General features: G+C 41.8%; 1 protein-coding gene across 4 annotated transcripts in view; it reads right to left on the bottom strand.

The window, feature by feature from the left end:
- heatr5a (HEAT repeat containing 5a) overlaps window positions 1-21866 on the bottom strand; it is a 175946-nt gene that overhangs the window by 101187 nt on the left and 52893 nt on the right. For all 4 annotated transcript variants that reach the window (XM_060933915.1, XM_060933916.1, XM_060933913.1 and 1 more), the window contains exons 11-15: window positions 20949-21060; window positions 17532-17684; window positions 14398-14494; window positions 13530-13639; window positions 4723-4886 (exon numbers count right to left, since the gene is read on the bottom strand). In XM_060933915.1, the coding sequence (XP_060789898.1) occupies window positions 4723-4886; window positions 13530-13639; window positions 14398-14494; window positions 17532-17684; window positions 20949-21060 (636 nt within the window). The remainder of the gene's footprint in view (window positions 1-4722; window positions 4887-13529; window positions 13640-14397; window positions 14495-17531; window positions 17685-20948; window positions 21061-21866) is intronic.

Raw genomic sequence — 21866 nt, 5'->3', positions numbered from 1 at the left:
CAGGAGGCACTGGAGCAGGAGTGGGAGCTGGATCAGGAGTGGGAGCTGGATCAGGAGCAGGAACTGGATCAGGAGCTGGATCAGGAGCAGGAGATGCAGGCAGAGATGTCAGCTGTGCCAGGGTTTTCCCAATTTGCTGAAGCAGTTCCTCGTGGCGAGCAAGGGCCTCACGTTGGCTGGTGAGCGTACGTCCATGAGCGTCCATGGTCGCTCCGAAGCGTGTCAACGCTGCCATAATTCCCTGAAGGTTGGCCGGGTAGACAGTTGAAGCAGCCTCTGCTGAGTCGGTCATGACGGAGTCTTTCTGTTAGGGTTTAACTGGGATTCGAACCTGGTTCGTTGGTGTGATGATCCAGCAAACCCCCACTAGGCCACCAGGGGAATGACTCAAATGCAGAGGCGTGAGGCGGAAGTAGAAAAAGTAACAAAAGGTTTATTTATACTATGTACACTATATACAATCCAGGGCAAAAAACAAAAACAAAAACAAAGAGTATAATTCAAAAAGAAAAAGGCAAAAATGCAAAAGCTCAGAAGATCCACAAAACACAGTACAAAGGAAACTGGAGATAAACATAACAGCATAAAGACTCCGTGACAAGAGGACTGAACTCAGGGGTATAAATACACAAACTAATTAAGGACACAGGTGAAGATAATTAGGACTAACAGGCAATTAACAAAAAAAAAAAACACAAAACACAGGAACAGTGGCGGCCTCTAGAGGCCAAAATAAATATGACACGAAAAGGAAATAACAGCGGCCTCTAGAGGCCAAAACAGTCCAAGTCCTAACAGTATACATCAGCTACGTCGCTACGTTTGCATAAACCTTGGCACGAATATCAAAGCAAAAACATGGAAGAAGCAGCAGCAACAACAACAATAATAATAATGGCCGACTTCGCGTTTGTACAGCTGCTGCTTCTCGTCGCTTAAAAATGGCGATCTTTCACGGTCTTGTTATTGTTGTTGGTCTTAACAACTCCGCCCCCCCCCCCGCTGACGTAAGCGGTTCTTTCCTCTGGCCCAGCAGAGAGTTGGTGCTAGCCTGGAACCGGTTTTTCTGGCCCCAGAGCCACTTTGTCAGTGGAAACAGAAAACCCGGTTCCAAACTAAGCACTGGCCCCAAACCAGCCCTGGAACTGCTTTGGTGGAAAAGGGGCATCTGCGGGCTTTATATTGAGAGATAACAGCAACAAATTCCAAATGCAAAAGGTCACACTCGAAATCAACTCTACACCTTTTTTCTGCTTAACTGTAAGTGAAATAATGAGGGAATAACACATACCCAGCCATGGAGAAGCAGAACAGTCAATTGTTCAATTACTACTGATTCTTTAAAAAGGGAGGGGGACCCCCAAATAAAAACGTGGTATAATTCCTACACTGCTCAACCAAACTGGATATACAGTATGAGGGGACTTCAAAAGGTTCTCAGCCTCACCCACAAAGTGTCACAGGAGAAAGTGTGTTCTTGGATTATTTTTCTACAGAGACTCCTTTAAAGCTAGACTGCCTTTCCATTTCATAAAATCGGTGAAGTTTAGTTCTCTCTAAAATTTGGTCACTGTGATATGTTTATTTCTATAAGATCATCTAAAAAAGAGAAACAAAAACAGGCCATTCTGTGGATGGGAAGTTATTTAATTTGAGAGGATTCCTGAGTAAATAATGTGCAGGAAATCGCTCGCTTTGTGCAGTCAAGCAGACAGAAGAAGTCCGTGTGAACATGAGCAGGTTTACCTTCTCCTTTTGGGTTTTACAGCAGCTGGCATCCACAGTGTTGCTTTACTGCCATCTACAGGTTTACCTTGACCGTGCACTGACAGTTCCATCATTCTGTCACTAAATGAACAGCTGGACTACGTTCAGACTGCACCCTGAAACGACCCATATCCGATTTTTTTGCCCATATGCGACCTGTATCCGATTTGTTATTGACAATCTGAACGACACAGATCCGATTTTTTCACATGCGACCCAGGCTGCTTGGATATGTGGTCCTAAATCTGATGCATATCCGATGTTTTCACATGTGACTGCAGGCTGACCGGACAGGTCGCATTCATGCGACCTACACGTCATCAACAAGAGACAAACGTCACTATTCTGCGTTGGCTAATCCCGCCTCTTTGGTGGAAAACAACAACATTTGTACAGTTTTCAGAATTTAAATAGACTTTTATAGAATTGATCAAGCTAATGGTGGATTTGGTAGGGACCTGGATGTTGATCTGTTAGCCTGATTAAATAAAACAGTTTCTATAACTGATTTATAACTGAAACCATCCTGTATTACAAGATTATAAAATTGTTCTGGAAATTTCCAGTAATTTGACACCTTCGGTCTCATTATTCTGCTGCCCACATTAATCAGATTATTGTGCGAGTTCCGCCACCGCCACAAAAACCACATCGCCAGGTCTCGCCTCATCTCCATAGCAAACTGCACTGGTGTTTCTGCACCTTGAGCCAGCGCTGAGAGAAGTTGCAGAATTCAGCTGGCTATAAACAATCTAAATAAATATTTATAAAAATGTAGAAAAAGTTTATTAATATAACGAAATAAATATGTGCAAATTATTAAGCCTGAATTAAGAGTTTGGTAATACAGCGGCCGTATCCCAAATGACTGCCTACTGAAGCTCGAGTGCACTATAGAGAGTTTAAAAATCCATTACTTCCTAGTAACATGTAGTGCACTTATATAGAAATTAGAGACACATTTAGGAGTCAACCCTCGTTACCAGGCTACACGCTTTCATTTCACAGTTCAGAAACAAAAACACACACGAGACCTCACACTTTAACACTAACCAGATAATTAAACAAACAAACAAAAAAAGAAATCATTAAACTTGGAGTGCGCTTTTTTTGTGTTTACGTATTACGTAGATGTGCTTATTACGTGTCAATTTGCACATGCGGGACACTTTTGGGTCGTTTTCCGTTCATATTGGAGATCGCATACAAGTCTCATATAACTGGTAATGTGAACAGCCTAAAAAAAAAATCGGATTTCACAACAAATCGGATATGGGTCGTTTCAGGTTGCAGTCTGAACGTAGTGCTGATCACACCGAGGTGCTCGCTGACCGCCGATATTTATTAGTTTGCTCCTGCATTTCCTTTCCTTCACAACATAACGTCTTTTCTTCTCGCTTTCCGTTACTGTAGTCGGTCTTTCATGTTTCATTCACACACTCACATCCTCCATTTTTCTCTCCTGTTTCAAATTTGTATCCCACAATAGCTTGTGCGAACAGGGAAAGCCAACCATGGGATGCATGACGTAGTATCTTGAACCAGGTCACGGTGAAGCAGGAAAAAAATAGCGGAGAATTTAGGGCCACGTAGCCCTAAATTCATTAATTGTTCTATTTAAAAAAAAAAAAAACTAATAAAATTGCAAGCCTGTGATTGGAATTCAGTAGCTTTCAGTCCACTAAACAAAAATAATTGAGCACCAGGGAAAATTATTTTTATGACCTACACTTGAAAAATCTGAAAGGCAGTCTACCTTTAAAGGAACAGTCCACCGTACTTCCATAATGAAATATGCTCTTATCTGAATTGAGACGAGCTGCTCCGTACCTCTCCGAGCTTGGCGCGACCTCCCAGTCAGTCAGACGCGCTGTCACTCCTGTTAGCAATGTAGCTAGGCTCAGTATGGCCAATGGTATTTTTTGGGGCTGTAGTTAGATGCGACCAAACTCTTCCGCGTTTTTCCTGTTTACATAGGTTTATATGACCAGTGACATGAAACAAGTTCAGTTACACAAATTGAAACGTGGCGATTTTCTATGCTATGGAAAGTCCGCACTATAATGACAGGCGTACTAACACCTTCTGCGCGCTTCGGCAGCGCATTGATATGGAGCTCAGATATCAATGCGCTGCCGAAGCACGCAGAAGGTGTTAGTACGCCTTCTAGTACAAGAGCAGCTCGTCTCAATTCAGATGAGAGCATATTTCATTATGGAAGTACGGTGGACTGTTCCTTTAACTTCAATGCACTTGGTCTACTGATGTCCAAGCTTTGCTATCCCTTCGTCGAAGGTGGTCACATCTTGAGCCTCCAGATCCTCAACAACAACATGGATGACTTCATCATCACTCTGAAAAATGGCGACCACGCAAGTAGGATTTCAGTTTGGGAAACAGATAGAAGTCAGACGGTGCCAGGTCGAGTGAGTAAGGTGAATGGTGTGCAACAGTTCAAAGCCACATTTGGCTGATTCTGCCACTGTTACCTGTGCTGTGTGGACGGGCGCATTATCCTGGAGCAACAGCATGTCAGCTCGATGTATTCTTTTCCTTTTTTCTGAGAGTGCTTCTTTCAGTTGAGTTTTTGTGGACAATGATATAAGGCTTTATAGTATACAGTTACACCCCAAAATGGGAGTTACGCCCCTGGTTTCCAGGTGAGGCCAAGAACTTTCTGAAGGACCCTCATAAATACCCTCAGATTAAAGCTGGAATTTGAGCCAATATTTATAATTTAAAATTCCAATATTCTCTGGGTGACCCCCCCCCCACACACACACGCAAAATACTTATAATGTACATAATCATGCATACAATACAAGTATTGCTGCAAACTGACTTGGTGCAAGTGTATCTCAGGAATGGGACTGTACTCTAAATTAACAAAGAATCATTAATATGAAATGGATAATGTGTTTTTATGCCTGACATTGCTATTGGTCAGAGGCTAACCTGCTCCTCGATGTAGCACTGGTCCATGTCATGTAGAGCTGGACCCAGCAAAGAAAGGTCCAGGGTGTGGCACAGCGGCCGCAGCAGGCTGACCTCAGCGCACGTTGTGTTCTCTGGATCGGTGAGGTCGTTCACCAACTGCTTCAACAGTGTGCCAAAACACTCTGTTCCAACAAACCCAAGAAAGTGTATGTATGGAAATTACTTACCAGAAATATAAAAACATCAGAGTCTGGAAAAATATCTTGCTGTTAAAAATAAACTCTTTTGAAACCTTCAGAGTTTTTACCCATTTACCCTGCATTAATGCCCTGACCACATTTCCTCATCGCGGTCACCCATCCCTCCATCGATCATCTATACCACTTATCTGTCAGGGTTGAGATAGAAGTTAGAGCAAATCCTAGCTGACTACGGGTGAGAGGCGGGGTACACCCTGAGCAGGTCGCCAGTCTATCGCAGGGCGAACACAGAGATGAACAACCTTTCACACTCGCATTCACACTTATGGGCAATTTAGAGTAGCCAGTTGACCTAATCCACATGACTTTGGAGTGTGGGAGGAAATTGGAGCTCCCAGGGGAAACTCATGCAGGCATGGGGAGAACATGCAAACACCAGGCCCACTGTCACCCAATCATAGCTTATTTATTACTCATTATTGTGTCTGCTGGTGTCACACACCCTCTTCTGGCCTTAAATTCTGACTGTGGCAATGTATGAAATGGGCAAAAAATGCTTTGATTGCCTATAATAAGATGAAATGGACAGTCGATTGAAAGCTTGTCTGAAAGCAGAAACACGCCTATAGTTATTCTGGTAAGTGTTTATTGAGACAGTTACAGACAGTGCTGTTCATGAAGGAAAGCCATGGCCTAATGGTTAGAGAAGCAGCTTTGGGACCAAAAGGAAACTGGTTCGATTCCCTGGACCAGCAGGACTGGCTGAAGTGCCCTTGAGCAAGGCAGCTAACCCCTAACTGCTCCAGCAAGAGTGGTGGTGTACACTACCGTTCAAAAGTTTGGGGTCACTTTGAAATTTCCTTATTTTTGAAAGAAAAGCACTGTTCTTTTCAATGAAGATCACTTTAAACTAATCAGAAATACACTCTATACATTGCTAATGTGGTAAATGACTATTCTACAGTGGTGCTTGAAAGTTTGTGAACCCTTTAGAATTTTCTATATTTCTGCATAAATAGGACCTAAAACATCATCAGATTTTCACACAAGTGCTAAAAGTAGATAAAGAGAACCCAGTTAAACAAATGAGACAAAAATATTATACTCGGTCATTTATTTATTGAGGAAAATGATCCAATATTACACATCTGAGAGTGGCAAAAGTATGTGAACCTTTGCTTTCAGTATCTGGTGTGACCCCCTTCTGCAGCAATAACTGCAACTAAACATTTCCGGTAACTGTTGATCAGTCCTGCACACCGGCTTGGAGGAATTTTAGCCCATTCCTCCGTACAGAACAGTTTCAGCTCTGGGATGTTGGTGGGTTTCCTCACATGAACTGCTCGCTTCAGGTCCTTCCACAACATTTCGATCGGATTAAGGTCAGGACTTTGACTTGGCCATTCCAAAACATTAACTTTATTCTTCTTTAACCATTCTTTGGTAGAACAACTTGTGTGCTTAGGGTCGTTGTCTTGCTGCATGACCCACCTTCTCTTGAGATTCAGTTCATGGACAGATGTCCTGACATTTTCCTTTAGAGTTCACTGGTATAATTCAGAATTCATTGTTCCATCAATGATAGCAAGCCGTCCTGGCCCAGATGCAGCAAAACGGGCCCAAACCATGATACAACCACCACCATGTTTCACAGATGGGATAAGGTTCTTATGCTGGAATGCAGTGTTTTCCTTTCTCCAAACATAACGCTTCTCATTTAAACCAAAAAGTTCTATTTTGGTCTCATCCATCCACAAAACATTTTTCCAATAGCCTTCTGGCTTGTCCAAGTGATCTTTAGCAAACTGCAGACGAGCAGCAATGTTCTTTTTGGAGAGCAGTGGCTTTCTCCTTGCAACCCTGCCACGCACACCATTGTTGTTCAGTGTTCTCCTGATGGTGGACTCATGAACATTAACATTAGCCAATGTGAGAGAGGCCTTCAGTTGCTTAGAAGTTACCCTGGGGTCCTTTGTGACCTCGCCAACTATTACACGCCTTGCTCTTGGAGTGATCTTTGTTGGTCGACCACTCCTGGGGAGGGTAACAGTGGTCTTGAATTTCCTCCATTTGTACACAGTCTGTCTGACTGTGGATTGGTGGAGTTCAGACTCTTTAGAGATGCTTTTGTAACCTTTTCCAGCCTGATGAGCATCAACAACGCTTTTTCTGAGGTCCTCAGAAATCTCTATTGTTCGTGCCATGATACACTTCCACAAACATGTTGTGAAGATTAGACTCTGATAGATCCCTGTTCTTTAAAACAGGGTGTCCACTCACACCTGATTGTCATCCCATTGATTGAAAACACCTGACTCGAATTCCACCTTCAAATGAACTGCTAATCCTAGATGTTCATATACTTTTGCCACTCACAGATATGTAATATTGGATCATTTTCCTCAATAAATAAATGACCAAGTATAATATTTTTGTCTCATTTGTTTAACTGGGTTCTCTTTATCTACTTTTAGGACTTGTGTGAAAATCTGATGATGTTTTGGGTCATATTTATGCAGAAATATAGAAAATTCTAAAGGGTTCACAAACTTTCAAGCACCACTGTAGCTACAAATGTCTGGTTTTTGGTGCAATAGCTCTATAGGTGTATAGAGATCTTGCAGTCACGTGACCGGAAAGTACACAACCGCCATCTTGTCGGTCAAAAACACCGCTGAATACTGCTGCACTCGTGTACAGAATGGATCAATTTCAACCGACGGACTACACGGCTCATTTTTCTAATGAACAGATAACTAGATATATGTCTAAAACGATCTACAGATTTGTGACCCTTATGGCTTACCGGACGGAGTTTTCACGACCGGATTTTGAACTGCCAGCAGAATACCCAGACGTATATAATTACCTCATTAACTTTCCCTCGCTGTTCAGTGGTGAAGCACTGCGTGCCTATAAATCTCTGGACAGTTATCTTTACAGAAATTCAGGATTTGTCAGTGACTCAGATGTGGCATCTTGTAAACAAGAATCCTCATTGGCTGGGTAAGTCACTTAAGTATTGAGTATAGCACTGACCAGCCAATTATAGAATAGAATAAGGTAATTCCAGCTGTAATTCCAAATCGTCCGTCTTGTTTACATGGATCTGGCGTTGGAGAGAGAGAGGCTTAGCAGTGGAGGTTTGAGTGGCTGTTTTCTGAGCTTAGTCAACAGGCCGGCTCTGCAGCCTCGCTTTTGCTTCCTTTCCCAACGCCGCCTCCTTCGCTTTGCTTCCGATAACAATCCACGGAGACCCCGCTGGTCTCGCTATCTTGTCCGGAATGTTGTGCATGCGATGGAAATCGCTACAAACCGTCATTTTCTGCTGGAAACCAATGTCCAGTAAGTCCATACGGTTGTAGTGGATATTGAAGTCCGGTACAGACGAACAACACGCAAAAATGCACACAAAAAACATTAAAAAAATGTGCACAGGTAGGGAGAGCTTGTAGCCGCAGCCGTTGTAGTAGAATTGTATATAGTAGGGTTTTCCAGAAGAAAAGGTAGAAGTAAAAGCAGAAGTAGAAGGAGGAATATGGCGTTTGACCGACAAGACGGAGTCTGTCACAATCTGGATCGGCTGTGACGACACATGCAAGTGCTCCATAGAGGCCCATTTCCAGCAACTCTCACTCCAGTGTTCTAATGGTACAATGTGTTTGCTCATTGCCTCAGAAGGCTAATGGATGATTAGAAAACCCTTGTACAATCATGTTAGCACAGCTGAAAACAGTTGAGCTCTTTAGAGAAGCTATAAAACTGACCTTCCTTTGAGCAGATTGAGTTTCTGGAGCATCACATTTGTGGGGTCGATTAAATGCTCAAAATGGCCAGAAAAATGTCTCGACTATATTTTCTATTCATTTTACAACTTATGGTGGGAAATAAAAGTGTGACTTTTCATGGAAAACACAAAATTGTCTGGGTGACCCCAAACTTTTGAACGGTAGTGTACTTTGTGTCCGATTAGCCAAAGAAAAGCTGATATGATCATCGGTTCAGGTGGTGCCCGATCGAAACAAAAAAACAAACAAACAAAAAAAAGCTGTTCATGAACAGATGGGCAAAGAAACTGAAAAATGTCCTTATCATCAAATAGGGCTGTGCGATGTCCCCTTAATTGGCATCGACAATGTTTACAGTGCAAACATCGTGATGGACGATCATATCGTGGGCGGGGGATTTTAATACCACGTTATTAAATATATTATTATTATTTTTATTATTAAAAGTATTAGATACTCATCCGAGGCTTTGGCACGTAAAGAAAAAAGCGCTAGGTGATGTGGAATATTTGGCCTTGACAACGGATATGTGGTCCAGCTGCAACATGATGTCCTACATGTCAGTTACCGTACATTATGTGGACCGAGAGTGGGCAATGCAGTCCAAATGCCTGCACACGAGTTTCATGCGGACAATTTAGAAGGCGCATTGCGCGAGACACTTGCCGAATGGAAAATTGAGGAGAAAAAGATCGCCTGCATAACAACGGGGCGAATATTGTCGCAGCCATCAGGCAATTGAAATGGCCGTGGTTAAGTTGTTTTGGGCACAATTTGAACCTGGCCATAACCAACTCGCTTGCGCAACAGAGGGCCAGTACAGACCGAGCGTTTGGAGTTTGCCGAGCAGTCAACACTGCGTTTGCGCACAGCTGGCTTCGGAGAAATGAGCTGCGCAAAGCGCAGGTGGAAATGAACCTCCCCGAGCACTCACTGATCACGGTAAGATATTAATCAGCTCTAACAATGAAAGACTAGTATTCAAATCATGAGAAGAAACTACACTTAAGCTATTACTCATTGTTTATTTACACCATATCAATTGAAGATGCGTTTCGGCCTTTAGTGCGCACTTGAACGCGCTAATTTTTCCAATTTATTAGTGTTTGAATTATTGCACCAGCTTTTAAAATCATGATTGAATATTGTTTTTTTACTGTCTTTACATTTGTCAGAATCACCTTCATTCTTCCATTTGGTTTGACATTATGGCTTAGAGTGGACCATTTTGTGTCTGAAAGTAGGCCTATTTACCAGATTAAAGTTATTTGACTTCTGCCGAAGTCTGCGCTTCACTGCCGTTTGGGGTGCAATATTTCCCGACTGAAGTCGTTAATAGTGGCTATTTGTTTGAACAACATGACAAATTTTACATTAAAAGTATAGTGTAGGCTAAAAAAATGAAGTCAAAATTTATTATTAGTAGCATACTGTATTTGTGTAACCACATGTTATGTTCACTAGCATGTCCCTGCACCATAGCCTACGTGAACAAGCGGTAATAGGATATTACTTTATAATGATTTATATAATTATGTATTTATAATTATATGTTATATAATATATTTATATATTAAACAAAACTAACTAACTAAACTAACAAAAAACTAACTTTTTAGGTTAAATAGGCCCAGATGATACCGTATATGCATGTTTATGACAGGAGGGGGCGTGGTATCACGATGGTGGCTCTCCATCGTGATGGATGACCACCATCGTCGATGGACGATGGCCTCGTCTATTGGCACAGCCATATCATCAAATACTTTTATTCCATATTTTGTTGCTTTTTTGTATTTTTTTTTGGGGGGGGGTTTGAGTAGAGTTTTTATTTCGTCCTCGGTTGGTCCAGCAACACGTTCCGCCATTGTGTTTTTCTCTACTCACGGTATATGAGCTGTATCTGTGAAGAATCTCAGTCATCCAGGTACATAGTAATCTGTGGTTGGTTGAAGAGAGCAACTGGACTTGCTTGAAGATTCTTGAAAACGTTTCACCCCTCATCCTAAAGGCATCCTCAGTTCTGTCTGACTAATAGGGAGTATCCAGTATTTATCCTCTCATGGATCATCATAGAATCCGAATCAGAATGCAGACATCTTAGCCAGAGAGGATCGTTCATTTTTGTCAACCTGGGATGACAATCATTGAACAGAGGTGGGTGTCTATGACATCTTTTATCAGCCACCTACAATGCAGCCATCAGCATTCTGATTCGGATTCTATGATGATCCATGAGAGGATAAATACTGGATACTCCCTATTAGTCAGACAGAACTGAGGAAGCCTTTAGGATGAGGGGCGAAACGTTTTCAGGAATCTTCAAGCAAGTCCAGTTGCTCTCTTCAACCAACCACAGATTAATAGGTATATGAGCTGATAACCTAGTAGTAGAGTAGCCAATCAGAGTGCACGACTGCTCATATCCAGTGAATGTGGATTGAATAAAAGCTCATTTAGTTCATTCCAACAGGTTTGCACATATGTAAATAAGTGTTGCCAGGCAAAACAAACCTCGCCCGGCAGCACTTGTTTTATACCTATACATTGATAATGGTAATATTTCTCAATCATCAGCTGTCAGGTTATAGTCCTATGAAAATCCACGACCTTGAGTTTGACATTTCAGAGTCATTCAACGTCAAATGTCATGGTGCCAAATGAAAACTCATATGGCACTTCCTATAAGTTGATAAGGGTAAATATCTACCATCAACCATTTAAGTTATAGCCCTCTGAAAATCCGTGACCTTGAGTTTGACCTTTCAAGATCAAAGATCATGGTGCCAAATGAAAGGCCATATAGGAGTTCCTATATGCTCATAATAGTAAGCATTTATCTATCGACAACCGTTTGAGTTATAATGGAAAATATATGTTATTTTGACCGAAAGGTTGACCTTTCCAGTGACCTTGACCCAATTACCCCCAAAATTTAATCAGGTAGGGGCAGCACGGTGGTGTAGTGGTTAGCGCTGTCGCCTCACAGCAAGAAGGTCCGGGTTCGAGCCCGTGGCCGGCGAGGGCCTCTCTGTGTGGAGTTTGCATGTTCTCCCCGTGTCCGCGTGGGTTTCCTCCGGGTGCTCCGGTTTCCCCCACAGTCCAAAGACATGCAGGTTAGGTTAACTGGTGACTCTAAATTGACCATAGGTGTGAATGTGAATGGTTGTCTGTGTCTATGTGTCAGCCCTGTGATGACCTGGCGACTTGTCCAGGGTGTACCCCGCCTTTCGCCCGTAGTCAGCTGGGATAGGCTCCAGCTTGCCTGCGACCCTGTAGAACAGGATAAAGCGGCTAGAGATAATGAGAGGAGATTTAATCAGGTAATCTACGGCCCATTGCCCACCTACCCTGAAAATTTGAAGTCAATCGGTGCAACCGTCTAGACCAGACCTGGGCATTTTACGGCCCGTGGGCCGCATCCGGCCCTTTGGTTCATTCTGACCGGCCCGCGTAATGTTAATTAGAAATTACAAAATAAATGTATTTTCTAATTTTACCTCATGCATGGACTGAATGTGCATTGCTTTTATTTTGAAGTTGTGTTCAACAAAAACGCAATGCGCGCGACATGAACATGACATGAAATCCCACGAAACCTAATCCCGCGATAACTACTTCCGTAATGTCCAAACTAACCACAAACTTATACATCATCCTTCAAACAGTCCAGCCAATCACACAGTGTGACGTCACCAGCAAGCGCCAGAGCCCGAGCCGATCTGTAGATCTGATACCTACACCGAATCGACTGATCATCTGTCAGCTGTGCTTCGCATCTCCACCTCAGACATTCAACCTGACTCTGATGCACTCATTAAAGACCAACAGAGACTAGATTTCTCTCACTGAACAAATAAAAAACTGAAAAACACCAAATGAGGTGATTAGACTACAAATGTGGGCATCATTATTATAATATGATGCATCTTGTTTGATATGTGGAGTAGAAAGACAATATTGTGATGTCTTTATTGTGTTTTGGGGTGAATGTGACTGGAAAAAAAAAAAGGTACAAACGGTCACATTTTGTTAACCATTGTTTTGGGAAATTTGATTGAATAAATAAAATTTTTTGTAAGGCAACCTCGTTTTTTCCAGACTCTTACCAGTCTTAGCAGCTTGTAAAAACAAATGTTATTTATTGCTTTATATAAAGAAATACAATTAATATTATGCAGAATTTAGTTCAGCCTTTTGGTCCGGCCCTCCACAAAATTTTCTGTTTCTCATGTGGCCCCATGGAAAAAAATAATTGCCCACCCCTGGTCTAGACGCTAGATTATTAAGACAGACAGACACAAAAGCAAATCACACTGATTACAATACCTTGCCCCGCTTACTCCATCACGGGTGAAGTAATTAGGTGCATTCTTTACACACTAAGTGCACACTTTATGTGCACTAAAGTATGGCTGTGCGCTAAACCCTGCCATGAACTACATGTCTCAGAATCCCCAAATCAACCAGCAGCAATTACAATCCTCCACCTCTGGCAACAGCTTTAAATAGTGGTGCACTTTTTAAACGAGTCTTTAATGGCATTCTCGGAGCATGTGACTGTTCCTTGAACCCACTGTTTCTCACTCCTGGTTCTGCAGGATATGATGGCGTTTTGCTTGCTCTGAACCTGAAAATCAACTAATCTACCAAAGAACAAACTTGGACTTCGTCTGAACGGAGTGCATTAGAGGGAAAACTCCAAAATGCACAAGGGTGCACAGCACCAGGATGGAGAAACACTACCCTTAGCAATCTCTCATGGTTAAAAATACAGAGCTGGACATCACTCAGCAGTTAATAATTTAACCAAGGACAGTTTTCACACGGAGCTTACCTTCATAGTTTTTCGGTGGCAACAGTGCAAGGACTTCATACACTCTCATTTGGTAAAAACACACAGCATTTTTGATCGGTTTCCCGTAGGACTTCATTAGAGAAGGCAGCCTTTATTACAGTGAAACAAAGAAGAAAGTCAAATTTACCAGTACTACAGTTTTTTTTTTAAATCAAATAAACAGGCCATTAACTTTTCCCTCACAGTTATTTCTGGAAGCATCATGGAATTATTTCGTATAACTTGCATACAATACTGTGGGAAAAAGTATTTGACCCCTTTCTGAATTCACTTTTTTCCCCTGAATATTTTTCAGCAAAACCTAATATTGGATCTGATCTGCATGGACAGATTGCTTGTTATATTTATTCAATGAAGAGTTTTATTTAACACCTGTGTAAAACAAATAAAATCAACCCAGTAAAAGAGCTACAGTCGACTGATTGAGCCAGGAATGCTCAATATAAGTTTCACAGTAAGTTGGCAGTACAAAAATTCAAACAAACACATGACACCATGAAAAGATGTTTATAAAGAAATCCTAGAAAGGGACACGCGCACAAAAAAAAACAAACAACATTTAAGGCTCCGACATCCCATGAAAGTGAGAGGTTTTCTATTTTTTTGAGGCCAGGGTCCGACTGCAAGTCAAACTGCAAATCAAAACCAACTGGCACTTGCTGTCTGGATGGATGGGTGTGTGCGCGCGTGTGCACGTGCACACCAAGTTCTTGTTTAATTAAAAAAAAAAAAAAAACACCAAGACATCATGAGTTAATGAAGTTAAACTAAAGGGTTTAGACTTGTGCATAGTGTGGATCATTTTTAAAACACCTGTGTGTGTACAGTAAATTTATGCGGCACTCACAGCGTCAGCAGGGCCACAGCGCATGACAGTATAGGAAGTAGTCGACCAATGACATCACTGAGGTGATCTCTGCAGTGGATCACCAGATTCTTCATTGCTAATGGGGGGGGAACAAAAAACATGGCCACAGATGTCTGATTGCATTTTAAAAAGCAGAACCTCAGCTTAACACCCCACACACACACACACACACACACACACACACACACACACACACAAAAGTATGACCAGTTATACTGTTATAAGTACACACTGCTTTAATATAAAAGACATCTTGTTACTTTCCTACAATAAATTCAAAGTTAAAAAATACTGTAGACTTATGATGGGCCGTGTTTATGTGAGACAGAACATTTTTTTTTAATACTAGTTTCATGGACACAAATAAATCCATCATTCTAAAGAAAAGCGGTTTCTCCACCCGCTCCTAATTAGTCTGGACAAACACTTCACATCAGATGTCCCTCACAGCTTGAACATTTTAAAGGTAGACTGCCTTTCAGATTTTTCAAGTTTAGGTCATAGAAACACCCAATTATTTTTGTTTAGTGGACCGAAAGCTACTGAATTCAAATCACTGGCTTCCAATTTTATGAAGGTTTTTTTTTTTTTTTTAAATAGAACAAGGATTTAGGGCCATGTGGCCCTAAATTCGCTGCTATTTCTTCCTGCTTCACCATGACCCAATTCAAGATACTACGTCGTGCATCACATGGTGGGCTTTCCCCGTTCACGCAAGGCATTGTGGGATACAGATTTGAAACAGGAGAGAAAAATGGAGGACGTGAGTGTGCGAATGAAACGTGAAAGACCGACTACAGTAACGGAAAGCGAGAAGAAACGACGTTATGTTGCGAAGGAACGGAAACACAGGACCAAATTTCAATGATTCAGTGATTTTAGGGGCACCTGTGGTTACTCTCAATATTGAGAGCCCCTAAAATCACTGAATCATTGAAATTGAAAAGGATCCCTCCACCCCTGCACAGGCGCTCTCAGGTGATCATGTCAGGGCAAAATTGGCCTTTGGTTATTTACTCTTTACATTAATGTTATAGAAAACATATCGCTCTCAATGGTGCATTTTGCCCGTGTTCAGGGTGGAAAATAAAAAAGAAAGATTCGAGTAAGACAAGCCAAATTGGTGTTTTTAAAAAGAAGGGATCATGGAGAATAAAGAAAAAAATATTTTAAAAATCTGCGCACATTCCCCCAAGGTGTTACGGTGCTCTGAAAATGACATCCAAAATGATTTGTCAGACTTGTGAGGTCTTCTGTTCAAACACTGATAGAGTTTCCTTTCTGTTTATTGCTTTTTTTTTTTTGAGAGTGTTTCTACTTATCTCAATAAAGGAAAAAAATCAAGAGCCTATGTTGGGTAAAAATGTGTCTTCTGAAGGCCTAAACAGAGCACAGCCAAAAACTCCAATAAAATTTTGATCATCTTTGAGGGAGTGCTATGACCATGCAGGATCATCCAGACCCAAAATGACAGTTTTGCTACATACTATTCCTATTTATGTACCAGCATGCACAATTTGAGCTTCCTACATGGTTTTAGTTCTTGAGCTGTGGGCTTGTGAACTTTGACCAAAAAAAAAAAAAAAAGGAGCCTGAACAAAATTGACCCCCCCCCAGTAAAACTGGCTGTAACATGGAAAGTATACATCTTACATTCAAATAAATTTACAGTGTTTCGCCTAGGTAACAGTAGCCTGGGAAATCCCATGCTGCTTTGCACAATCGTTCCGATCTGAAAAGACAGCATGGAAACTATGGTCTAAAGGCTCGCCCGAGTTAGGGAGCCAATCAGAGAGTGAGGAGGGGTGGAAAGACGGTGACGCGTACTACTCGACAAACGGAAGCTTGTAGTTTATTTGGGACTGTTTACGGATCACATTTAACATGGCGGCGAGCGATACGAACCAAACTAACCAAACCAGCTTCTCTCATATTTGTCTTGCACAAACAGCAGTAATCATTCGGTGCCATTGTTTTCCTAGTTTTGCTTTGCCTTCTCTTTCTCCTTCCTTCTCTTCTTCGCCTCTTCGTCTTCTTCGTCGCTCTAACTACGTCACCGGGTACAACTGCCATGATTGGCCATGGGCTACGTATACGCCAAATGATAGACATTCGCAACGTCCAATAAACGGCCGTTGACAATCGTAAACCACACCTCCCCTACGAGAAATTCAATAGGCGGATTCCAGACCATATTTCACTTGTGATATGGTCTGGTGTTAACCAGACTAAGGTAACGGGGTACATCTGGTGATTTTTTCAGAATTTTTTGAGCCCTAAGTGCGCGGGCCCCGGTTGAATTGACGTGGAATGAGCCCAGTTCGTTTAGCGACAGAATGATGGAACTGTCCATGTACGGTCAAGGTAAACCTGTAGATGGCAGTAAAGCAACACTGTGGATGCCAGCTGCCGTAAAACCCAAAAGAAGGAGGAGGAGGTAAACCTGCGCATGCGCACACGGACTTCCTCTGTCTGCCTGACTGCGCGAAGCGAGCGATTTCATGCACATTATTTGCTTTAATCCCCTTAAATCAAATAACTCATCCACAGAATGGCCTGGGTTTTTATTTATTTATTTTGAGATATTACAGAAATAAACATACATCACAATGACCAAAATTCAGAGAGAACTAAATTTCACCGATTTTATGAAATCAAAAGGCCGTCTAGCTTGAAGACGAAAGAAAATTTTTTACACCTGGGAACAATTAAGGACCAGGAGGACATTGGTTCAGAAGAGGGAAACACTACACAAATACTATACAAGTAGTATGTTCCTATTTAAGAAGTCCATGTCTTGAAGAATGAAGTTTTATGCAAATTTACCAAAAAAAAAAAAAATGGCCAAACTAAATCCCATTTATTCACCGTTTTATCCATTACTATCTTACTTTTATCTCCTCTTACCATCCATTACTCTCTTACCTTTGCAAGCTTTTTAACAAGATCTATCTAACATTCAAATATTCTTCAGCAAAAGTATTTGCAGTAGAGCAGATGAACAGAGATGGAACTGATGCTCACTTTGGTTTATGTTTGCATGTCATTCAGTGGACCTCGCACTCTTGTTCCAGGATCTTGGGTCCTGCAAGGTGAAGTTTAAAGCTACTCACCAAACAGTGCTCCTGCACGACCCTCCAGTGCCACCTGCCATGTAAACGAGTCTCCACGCCTAAGTTCACTCTCCAGCTCCTTAACAGACGGAGGAAAGGCACATTTCCACAGCAGCAGCATTCTGGGAAGGTGATGCTTCACTACAGTGGGTCCTAAAGAAAGGTACATTTCACATTGTAGAGATCATCATTTAATGCAACAAGAAATGTTTTGCTGGCATTTTATGGGTAAAGCTAAACATTGTGAGAAATATCACGTATCATAGAAATGGCTTTGAGAATCACGATATAATATTTTTTTCATATTGCCCACCCCGAGTGTGAAATGTTTCCAACTTGATAAAACAATCATCATTTCTGTCTATGTCTCCAGGCATGAAAACGGGTCAGGGGTGAAAAAGGTGAGAAGGATGCGCGAGTGGTGACGTGGCCTCTGGTGTTGTTTTATTTTGTTTGGGTGGTCCTTCCCCAGAATAAATATTATAGCCTCCTTACCAAGTATACTGTATTGACATTTGCACAAGGACATACAGTACAAATACATGTAGTTATAGTGAAATTATGCTCTGGGAAAAAATGCGAACAACAGAACGAAGAAAGTGGAGAACACACAAGGAATAGTGATCTTTTTTTCCTTTTATTTGCCTGGACCACCAGTGTCTCCATGGCCTGCTTTCGCCAAGTTGCCACATGTTTCAGCCTTGCCCGCTTCTCTCCTTCAGCAGTCTGTTTCTGGTGTTTGTATGTGGCTGCTGCAGAGTTCATGTTCTTGCACAATGTTCTGTCCACTTCCCCAAACTTCACGTCCTCCCTTCTAAAGAGCTGCATAGCTGTCTTCCCCCTGGACATCAGCGTCTACTTGACCGTCTGTATTGCATTAAATGTTGCCACATTCATGTTGCCACTCCTTTGATCAATTACATCATTCATCAGACTAAATGAGGACTCGACTCTAGGTCCATGAAAGATGGAGAGGCAACACTTAACCAGCGCACCCAGGGAGGGGCACTTGTCTGGTTTGTCGAAGACATGACCCCACCACTCCACGATGCTCTCTCCCTCCTTGACCTGACCATCCCCAGCTTCAACACTGAACCGCACAAGTTCCCTCTGGATCTCCTGGTCTGCTGGCAAGAGGTGCCCCAGCATACCACTCAGCCTGCCGAGATATGGAAGTACCTGCAGCTTTCAGTTCTTTTTAAATCAAGGCTGAATACTTTCTTCTTTGCTGCTGTCTTTTATTAAATCAAATTTGAGACTTTTAATTTGATTTCTTTCAGCACGGACAGCACTACAAAATGGCATCTCCACTATACAGCGCCCTATATAGTGAGTAGCGAGCAATTTCGGACACAGGGATTGTCAAAAGACGCGCGCGCCCTCTTGCGAATGCTGACGTAATCAAGCCAGAAGTTTTGTTTGTTTTGATAGCAATCAGGAAAGTTTGAAAAAAGTAGGAAATTCAGTCCGATGACTCAATCCAGCTTCCAGCTTCTGGTGGTCTGGTCTGCACTCTGACTGATGTGTGCACGCTCTGGCCAGCAGGAGAAGAGGCGCGAAATGATGCTGCTTGCCCTTCACAGCGAGATGTACTCGTTGCTATGGCGTCAATATCAAAGCAGGACGAGGAGGCGCAAACCGGCACGAACTGTCTATGGGTGCGAAGCGACCTCCTTGCCCTTTGGGTCAATATCAACCCCCCAATTTTTTTTCTCATCGGATCTACACGATTCACGTAGGTCACCCATTTTGATTTCAAAACAGCGAATTTCGCCGAAGGGTGAGGGATTTTCATGTATGTTATATGAATAATTATACCCAATTGCAAGCATTTTGTTTAAAGCTAGATGGCCTTTCGATTTCATAAAATCGGCGAAATTTAGTTCCCTGTGAAATCTCACAAAATAATCAGGTCATTCTGTGGATGGGAAGTTATTTAATTTGAGGGGATTCCTGAGTAAATAAATGTGCAGGAAATCGCTCGCGTCGCGCAGTCAAGCAGACAGAGGAAGTCCGTGTGCGCATGCGCAGATTTAACAACGACTTCTTTTGGGGTTCATGGCAGCTGGCATCCACAGTGTTGCATTACTGCCATCTACAGGTTTACCTTCGACCGTGCACTGACAGTTCCATCATTCTGTCGCTAAACAAACAGCTGATCACACCGAGGTGCTCGCTGAACGCCGATATTTATTAGTTTGCTCCTGCGTTTCCGTTCCTTCACAACATAACGTATTTTCTTCTTGCTTTCTGTTACTGTACTCAGTCTTCCACGTTTCATTTGCATCCTCGATTTTCCTCTCCTGTTTCAAATCTGTATCCCACAATGCCTTGTGCCAACAGGGAAAGCCCACCATGTGATGCATGACGTAGTATCTTGAATTGGGTCATGGTGAAGCAGGAAGAAATAGCAGAGGATTTAGGGCCATGTGGCCCTAAATCCATTAATTGTTCTATTTCAAAAAAAAAAAAAAAAAAACTTCATAAAATTGGAAGCCAGCGATTTGAATTCAGTAGCTTTTGGTCCACTAAACAAAAATAATTGGGTGTCGGGGAGAATTCTTTTTATGACCTAAACTTGAAAAATCTGAAAGGCAGTATAGCTTTAAGTTTTAGGGTGAACTGAACAATACCTGATGTAGTACACTGCTCAATGCTCCAGTCACGTTTAATACTTTAGACAAATTAGGTTTTTCCCCCCAATTACTATATTTCATGACGAAACAATATTGCATATTTTCTGCCTGGTAATTTGAACTCTCTGGTCTTAAGGCAGCCTTTCTCAACCAGGGTGTCACGGCACCCTGGGGTGCCGTCTGGCTTCGTTAGGGGTGCCGTCAAAAAAATTATATATTCTAACATCGAAATAAATAAAATTAATTCTCATCTCATCATCTCTAGCTGCTTTATTCTTCTACAGGGTCGTAAAATTCCAAAAAACGATAGTTACACTAATGCAGATCCATCGCCACCTCATGCATCATCAAAATTTGTCTCACGGCCCCCTTTCCCAGGTCACAACGTCACTGCCGGGGTCAGCGTATGGTCAGCATGACTGCGTATAATTTATATGAGGGTGCCTTGAGAATTTGCATACTTCTGAAGGGTGCCGTGAATGAAAAAAGGTTGAGAAACGCTGTCTTAAGGTGTCATGAAATATTGACAGACACAATGTGCTTATAAGCCATGAATAGACATTTAGACAAACGTTCTTATGCAGGAAGCCCCGTTTTAAATTGCTGACAGTGTTATCTTTTACTAACAAAATCCCAGTAAAGGCACCATTTATCATCAGCACAACATGGAGGACAAAGGTGTACATGCATACATTTTATGACTAAATGATAAAGCCAACTGGATGTTACTAAAGAAATGCTTCTCTTTGACTCCATGAATACAATACATTTGTATAATTACCCAAGGTGTTGAGTGCGCCGAGTAGGAGCCAGCCTCCCTGAGTCCGCTGGATGGAGATTTTACTATTCTGGGCAGCAGACCGCAATAAATCTTCAGCTAGACTCATCACCACCTGTTCCCATATATTTACATTTATTCCTCTGTATATGCAGTCAAAATAATACCAAAAAAAGTATACTGATATCAACTCACAAAATAAGACATTAACATATTTTTGGGGAGAGATTGTGTAATGTTATTTAGTTCACTTTGGAGAAAGGCCACACTGCACTCAGACCAGCAGCACACAATAATTCCTCCGAAATATGTTCATTTATCAGGACTTATCCGAAAGGTACATTCTGAATGCACAGATTAAATGCGTCACCAACAAAACACAGACTGAAATTTATCTCTCGCACAGTATATTTTATACAGTGGTGCTTGAAAGTTTGTGAACCCTTTAGAATTTTCTATATTCCTGAATAAATATGACCTAAAACATCCTCAGGGTTTCACACAAGTCCTAAAAGTAGATAAAGAGAACCCAGTTAAACAAATGAGACAAAAATATTAGACTTGGTCATTTATTTATTGAGGAAAATTATCCAATATTACATATCTGTGAGTGGCAAAAGTATATGAACCTCTAGGATTAGCAGTTAATTTGAAGGTGAAATTAGAGTCAGATGTTTTCAATCAATGGGATGACAATCAGGTGCGAGTGGGCTCCCTGTTTTATTTAAAGAACAGGGATCTATCAAAGGCTGATCTTCACAACATGTTTGTGGAAGTGTATCATGGCACGAACAAAGGAGATTTCTGAGGACCTCAGAAAAAGCGTTATTGATGCTCATCAGGCTGGAAAAGGTTACAAAAGCATCTCTAAAGAGTTTGGGCTCCACCAATCCACAGTCAGACAGATTGTGTACAAATGGA

This window comes from Neoarius graeffei, chromosome 11 (assembly GCF_027579695.1).
Source record: "Neoarius graeffei isolate fNeoGra1 chromosome 11, fNeoGra1.pri, whole genome shotgun sequence".
NCBI lineage: Eukaryota > Metazoa > Chordata > Actinopteri > Siluriformes > Ariidae > Neoarius > Neoarius graeffei.
Note: the sequence above shows the minus strand (reverse complement) of the source record. Positions and strands in the feature narration are given on the sequence as shown.